This window comes from Coptis chinensis, chromosome 5 (assembly GCF_015680905.1).
Source record: "Coptis chinensis isolate HL-2020 chromosome 5, ASM1568090v1, whole genome shotgun sequence".
Taxonomy (NCBI): Eukaryota; Viridiplantae; Streptophyta; class Magnoliopsida; order Ranunculales; family Ranunculaceae; genus Coptis; species Coptis chinensis.
Genome location: NC_141460.1, coordinates 31,497,031 through 31,504,798, shown reverse-complemented (window position 1 = coordinate 31,504,798; position 7,768 = coordinate 31,497,031). Strand labels below are relative to the sequence as shown.

Here is a 7,768-nt window from a genome sequence, read left to right as displayed (position 1 = left end):
TGGAGGTGGCGCATTTTCATCATGAAGAACAGAATACAAATGTATCGCCGTTTTTGCTCTTGTTTGTATGGTAATCTCTTTCCTTATCTCTTCATACTTTGAGGACAATCATAGTTCCATCATATAGTTGGTATAGTAACACTTTGAAAAACTAGGCATTTTCTATATAGTATTTATAATAGTATATTTCTTCCTTTCTAAATTTTTTTTCAAAAAAGACCAAAAATATTTTTCCATTTAGTATTAAAAAGTCTTGTTTCCTTTTTATATGATGAATAAAAAGTTTAGAAGTCTCATTATAGCAATAGAGTAAGGACTTGTTCTTTGTACTTAGACTAATATACGTACAATATTGTCTGCATATTTTCATGAATGGCATGCATCAGCATTTGTGTGTATATAACAGTGAGTTTCCAAAGCCAAGGTTGGAATTAACAATTAAGTTCCATATCCTGTGAGAATCTAGCCAAAACCCTAATTTGAATGATTATTGAATGATGATACAAAGGATGTCCGGATAGAAAGACCACACGTGTACTTGCTTGATCACCACGCCATATCCTATAAGGGAATTTAGGGCATCTTTGGATCGATATAGCCAAATAAACGTTAAAAACCCAAAAATATAGTTTTCCTCTAGCTACCCCTCTTGAGCCTTCACCCTTTCTAAAAGCCCTTTTATTCTTCACCAATAATTCCTAACCCATCACAGCACACAATAAAAGCTTACCCAGGTGATGAGTTGAGAACTGAAAGATTATCAGAAAAAGAGAAGAGAAGACCTTGTACAAAAACAAAACAGTTATTTACTTCAAAAAGAAAAAGAAAAGAAAAGAAAGACCCATCCAAAACCAAAACTCCAAAAATCCAAAATAGTTAAAACAATCCAATCTCCCAAAAGTTGAAAATCAAAAGGAGACGATATCAAAAACAAAAAGAATTAAAAGCAAAGTTAGAACTCCCAAAATTTTAAATCATATGGAATCACAAAGCCAAAGGGCTAAAATAATGTATCACAATTCGGAAGCAAAATAGCAAAATGAGGTTCTTCTCTGGTTACAAGTATCTTGAAGACCCAATTTCTCATCTTATCAGAGTTTGTTTTTCCCTTCCTTTTTCTTTCTAAACCATCACCCTAGCCCTGTCACTCCTTATAAAAAACCCCTAGCCCTATTCCTTTGGATGTCATTTGAGTATGCGAGGAATATAAGTGCTCGCTGCACTTGAGAGAATGAACCTTAAATGAATCTATCAGAGAGTTGTAACACACGCTTGTGAGAACCCACCTTAAGGAAACTCTCCAAAAGCCTCGAAAACAACTTTGCTTTTGCATTTCATTGCTCATGTTTTGTACAACTATATTTAGATGCTTAAATTACTGTACATATATTATTCTAACTTCAAAGGAGCTTGTCCTTATTCACCGCTAATGAGATGTATGATCTTCTGAGAATAAATAAGGAAACAAGACCCTTTGCTAAATAGAAGAAGTTTGTGAGTACCTTTACTAGAAAACTCTCATGAGGATTAAAGCTCATCCACTAGGGAAGTCCAAGTGGTTTAAGGCCTTGTTGCATATGGTCAATGCAATCGCACTCTAGTAAATGAGATTAATATAACTGATAATAAATCACTCATTTGTGATCTTAGTTTTTTTCTCTCATCCTTGTTTAAGGACAAGCAAGATGCTATTTGGGGGTGGTGATCAGCTCCGAAATGTGCATTTTATTACCTGCATATTGCTACATTACAGTCCCTCTTACGCTTAACGAAAAGACAACTCATAGCTTTTACTGCCTTTTTTAGGTTAAGGAGTATTTCAGACCACTTATTATAAAAGCTACGTCTTAGCACCAAAATGAGCCTTAATCACACTTATTATGAAAACCAGTAGCTGCTATGGAAAATTGCTTAAAAAGTCAAGTCAACTGGTCAAAGTCAACAATCAAAGGACTTAAATCAGAAGACCAAAGATGGAGTCTTTTATTTCAAATTATGAAGACGTATCCCTAAACCTACCTTGGTCAAGAAGGCACCCAAAAAGCAAAAGCAAAAGTGAAAGGGGTGAGGTGTCTAGTTCAGAATGGATGAGGGCAAATCTGTAAATGGCAAAAATAGGGGTATATAATCAAAAAGCAAAGGAGTGAGAACTCATCCATTGTCTTAGGATCCAAACCATTTGGTTTATTTATTTTCTTGTCTTGTTTTTTTAATTTATGTTTTTAATTTCTTGTTGTTTTATTTTATTGCAATCAACTTGTTTTTTCATTTCCTTTATTTTAATAAACTTGTTACTTGTTCTTTGTTTCAATCTTCATCTTGTTTGCTTGTTTCATTTCAATATTTTAATAAATCTTCATTCCATGTTTTCAAGTCATTTTAATCAACAATCAAAGCTTTCAAGTTCATTAGCTTAGAACCATTATAATATTCAAGAGTCTACCTTTCTTATTCTATCTCCCTCACTCAAACTCTAAACAATTTAGGATGATTTTCAACTTGTAATCTAAACTCTTTTGAAGTATACTCACTACAATATTAAAGCTTCAGCAAGCAGCGTCATTGATAATAAATAATTAAAAATGGATTGATGAACAGTAGATGTATAATGTCGTGAAAAGTAAATTATAGTGGAAAAATAGTAGATAAATACTCTCTAAATCATGTGAGACAAAGGGGAGTAGTCATGTTCGCCAAACTCTAATTCGTACACTACTTGGATGTGAATCTAGATTGCAAATATGCTTCACTAATAAGAGTCAAAACAATAGATATGAGGTGAAAACAGTGAATTTAAATGATGAATAAAGGTACTAGAAGGGGTTTAATCCACCACGTGATTAGATTGACTATGAGTTAGTATCGAATCTCTTGTATTGATCCCTAGTGAAGACTAAGTCCTTTCGAATCAAGATTTCACTATCAAGAGAGTGTAGCTACACCACAAATCTCTTTGGTGGTGGCTCTATACTCTAGTTCTCCATTATGAGCTCTATCTCTAGTTATTCATAATGAAGAACTTGAAGTTTTTTTATGCAACACAATAAAAACTACTAGTTACTCATCCTCACAGGGCTTTATAAACCTCCTTTAATAGAGGTTTGGCCTAGTGTCATAGGTCATAAGCACCCAAAAATGTAGTTTTGAACTCTTAATAGTATTCTATTTAGGCCAATTATATTTATAATAAATAAGAGTTAGTAATGTTTACTTGTTTTTGTGTATTTCAGGTCTTGAAGATGTTTATGTGCTTAAAGACGTAATTTTGCATGGAAAACGAGTCTAGATAATTGCTGAGGAAGTTCTACATTTAAAGCCCAAGAATTATGAAGAAAAACATTTTTCAAGCCTAGTCAAAGCTGGGAAGTCAAAGTCAATTTGGGTAGAAAGAGAACAGAAAAGTGAATAGAACTTCAAATAGGCGTATCTATGGACTCGGGCCTAAAAATTGGGCCTACTTTATGTCAAAGCGACTTGCTCGAAATAATCTTTCCAATGGGCCCGACCTTACCCCAATAAAAGTTATAAAAGTAGATGTTACAACCTACACCTTGTTACTGTCACTATTCACTAAATCTTAAAGCACTATTCCCCCGCTCTTCTCTGATGGCCGCTCTCCCCCTCTTCTTTTGTTTTCTCTCCTCCTCTTTCCTCTCTTCCTCTCTCTCTTTATACCGGTTTCTTACTCCATCCAGGCCTTCCACCTGTCCCTCCATCTCGCGGTCTCCTTCTCTCCGCGTGTAGGGTTTCCGTACTGCGACCATGTGACTTAGCACTGATCCAGTATGCCGTGGCTTGATACCTTTCGTCGACTCGGGTGCATCCTCCCTTTGATACTTCGGGCCCCCATACTACCACTACAGATTCCCCCTCTCGAGTCCGCGACCATTTGGTGATCGGGGAGTCGAGAGTCCACAACGTCACGTTTCCATCCGCGGTCCCCAAAGATTCTTTTTCATCGCTGGACTCACGAGTCCCATCGCAATTATAACTTGTGCCCCCTCGTTTCTCGCGCATCCACGCGTCACACCCTGACTGATCCCTTTTAGTGTCGCCTCGATTTCAGCCCCCTTCAATTACTCTTTTGCCCCTTCCTCTTATAAAAAGCCCGCTCGATTCTTTCTCTCCTCCATTCAGTCTTTCATTTTCTTCCCAGTTGCTCTCCCTCTCTCTCTACTCTTCCCCCCGGTTAACTAATCCCGGTCATGCGCGCCTTTGTCCTTTCCTTTTTTCTTTTCTTTGAGGGTTTTGTTCCTGCTGCTCCCCCCTTCCCTCAGGTTGGTCCCTTTTCCTCTTTAATCCATTTATTGCTATATTGCTTGTTTCTCTCTTGAGTTTGAGACTGTTCGGTTTCTCCTCTCTCCAACCTGTCTTGACTGTGTGACTTCTTCCCTGACCTCGATGTCGGCTTCCAGATCCGACACCTCATCCTCCTCCCCGTCCCATGGTGTCGCCTCCCCCCCCCCCGACCAGATCGGGGCTCCTTCCACCTCTGGGTGCCCCTTTGCCCTTCTGCAGACCTAATCTCGAAGCTGTTAAGGCGGTTTACGGCATACTCGCTGACGTCATCTTAGAGCATGTCCCTGCCTTAACCTACTACCCCCACTTGGCTCCCTACAAGCCGGGCTGTCTAGTTGCCACGGTAGGGCAGATTGTAGCCGGCCTCCATTTGCCCCTCACCCGTCTTGACATCGAGGTGTGCAATCACTTCAACATCCCTCCTTGCCAAGGCATCGACAATTTCTAGAGGGTTATGTATCCTACGAACCACTACAACCGGTCCGAAGTCCCCAAAATAACAGTCCGCGACATGACTGCTCATTTTTACATAAAAAAGAGCACCAAGGATGTCAGCGTGGGATACCACTCTTTCTGCGTTCGACCTAGAAAGCAGCACTTTATACTCCGTGTCACCTCCTCGGACAAGTTGTGGCACCATTACCCTCTTTACATCTCTGGGAACTTCCTCGCCGCGGATCTTCCTCCTAACTTGAACCTTAATCACCTGGCTTTCCTCCCCAGCGGTGAGTCTGCCTCTCTACTAATCCCCTCGGTGTAGGTCTTTTGTTCCCCCTTCTGACTTAACCGTTTTCTTTTACAGGTTGGCGTCTGGACTCGAAGTCGCAGCCCTAAGATAATTTCTTTTCCACCACCTTTCGGAAGATTCGCGACCTGGGACAAGGCACAATCCGCAGTACTAGGGATTGATCCTGTCACTACCACTGCCCTCCTTTCCGATCCTCAACTGAAGCTTATTGGAAAATATTGTTTCCCTTTTTATTGCACCCCACCGCCCAAAGAGAGAAAGCCTCGGGATACACCCCCTCCCAAGAAGAAGCGCCACCCCAAGAAAGCTTCCCCCCGCCACAGACCAGTCCCCTGTCCCCCACCTTCATCCTCCGCTTCGCCACCTCATTCCGTTGACCCTCACCCTTACCGGTCCCTGACCACTTGGGAAGACCAATACTCTTCTCCTCATTCACTCTCCACCACTTCTCCCCATCCCGACATGGGCGCCCACAAGCGTAAGCTCTTCAACAGCGACTCAGATGATGAGGAGGTCTTCGTTGTTGTCCCTACAGCCGCGGCTCAATCCTCTCCTCCCCCAGCGTCTAAACGTCCGCGGACTTCTGCGTCTGAAGAGGACCCCGCCCATCAGTCCGCCGACCACCCTGCTGCTCCCTCTTGTGCCGAGCAGCGGCCTGGGAAGGAGGTGGCCCCCCGCTCCGAAAGAGGGGGCACTGAGCCCATTCCTACTTTCTGCCCCACCTTCAAGGTTCGAAACCGCACTCTCAACATCCGCGATTCGGCCTTGGACAACGCCGCCGTGGCCTCTTCTCTGTTCTACGGGTCTCATCTTCCTAGAGACATGGCATATGCTGACGGGGGAACGTTTGACTCTCACCGGACCTCCTTTTACACTGGTTGGGAGAAGGTACTCTCTCCTTCGTACTGGGTGTCTTTCCCTTCCTCCCTCTGAATACTCTAACTACAGTTACTTCTTTTCAGATGAGCTTGGACATCTCTTATATGATCCGAGGCCTTTTTGGTGCAAGGGCCAGGATCAACCAGTTGGATGGTGACGTTGCCTGCCTGGAGCAAAAGAACGCGGCCGCGGACTTAGAGAAGCTTCGAGGAGACGCGGGGCGGAGCTGAAGCTGGCGGGCCGCCCACCTCGCTTACATGGATAAGGTTAATGACCGCTTGAGTAATCAGCGGGAAACCCTCCTAGCTCAGCATACCGCCGCTCTGGCCTCCCTCTCTGAGAAGCACCAGGCTGAAATGACGGCCCTCCATAAGCAGCACGACACCGACATGGACGAGCTCCAGGATCACTTCCGTGCCCAGGCAGACAAGAGAGTGGCCAAGAAGATCAAGGAGGAGCATGAGCGGCCGCTGCCCCCCCTTTTGAGGTTGCTGTACCACCTCCAGCATCTGCTCCCTTGGTCGATGAGGCCGCTGTCTTAATGGCCGGGGTGATAGACGCTGCTGCGGATGCGGTCATCGAGGAAGCCACCGAGTCAATGATCCATGAAAATACTTAAGTGTGTGTTGCTTGAAATGGCCTATTTTGTGCCCTGGCGGGCTTTTTTGTTGCAATTTGTAGTACTCCCGATACATTTCGTTTTATTTTTACTCCCTCTGGTTGAGGATAACTGATTGTGGTATTTATCTTATATCTTGTCTTTGTGAATTCCAAGTGCTCTTGTCGGTACCCGATACCTGCGTGACTTTAGCAATAGTGAACCTTTATCATCGTCTTCACTTGTTTGGTTGGGAGCACTCGCTCCATCTGCCCCATGTTAAGGTCGGGGCCCCGCCCTTTCTTTCTACACATGTCGGACCCCTTGTCCGCGGCGAAAGGAAGCCTCTTCGCTTCCTCTTGCCGACATCTCATATCTTGTCCGGGGCGACTCCTCTCGCCCCGGCTCGAGTGAGATCTCGCACCCGTCGTGGACAACTCTTTTTGCCCCGACTGAGTTTTAGACCTCTCGTCCTCGGAAGGCTCCCCCCTCCCATTCCCTTTACTCTGAAGGCAGTAAAAATTCATGTGACATTACTCATCTCAAAAGTGCTAAGGTTTTATATATGTACAACTAGCTCATGCAGTTTACAGCCATTCCCATTACATTTACTCATGAAATTTTTTTAGCAGCCTTACATTCCACGGTTTTTCAACCGTTTTCCCTTCCAAGGTCTGCAACCTGTAGGTGCCCGATCCTCCCACCTCAACCACCACATAAGGCCCCTCCCATGTTGGACCCAGCTTTCCCTCGCTCACTTTCTTGGTGTTGGGGGTCACCCGCCGAAGTACCTTGTCTCCCACCTTAAAGTTCCTTAGCTTCACCTTCTTGTTATACTGCCGTTGGAGGCGGCAATGGTACTCTTCTAGTCTGATGCACGCGGTGTCTCTTCTTTCTTCAGCTAGATTCATATCTCTGGCTAGGATGCCCCAGTTTGATCCATCCTCTACGGCTAAGGTTCTAGTGGTCGCTGCCACCAGTTCTGTTGGTATCACGGCCTCCACACCATATGCTAACGAAAAAGGGGTCTCCATTGTAGTGGTCCGCGGAGTTGTCCGATATGCCCATAGTACATGATTGAGCTCGTCGGCCCAGGACCCTTCTTGCTCTCCAGTTTTCTCTTGAGATTGTTTAGTATGGTCTTGTTAGAGGATTCCGCCTGCCCATTGCCCTCGGGGTTGTACGGGGCCGAGAATCCCTGCTTCACATGATAGGCCTGCAGAAAGCTCTTAACTCTTGATCCC

The 7,768-nt window shown here is 44.0% G+C and overlaps 1 protein-coding gene across 1 annotated transcript; it reads right to left on the bottom strand.

The window, feature by feature from the left end:
- Positions 1 to 7,132: 7,132 nt before the first annotated feature.
- On the bottom strand, positions 7,133 to 7,558 carry LOC147497300 (uncharacterized). The gene has a single exon (XM_086562835.1). The coding sequence runs from the start codon at positions 7,556 to 7,558 to the stop codon at positions 7,133 to 7,135; it is 426 nt and encodes a 141-aa protein (XP_086418961.1).
- Positions 7,559 to 7,768: the final 210 nt, after the last annotated feature.

Coding starts and splice junctions, on each gene's coding strand:
- LOC147497300 (XM_086562835.1), bottom strand. CDS start 7,558: ATGGAGACCCCTTTTTCGTTAGCATATGGTGTGGAGGCCGTGATACCA.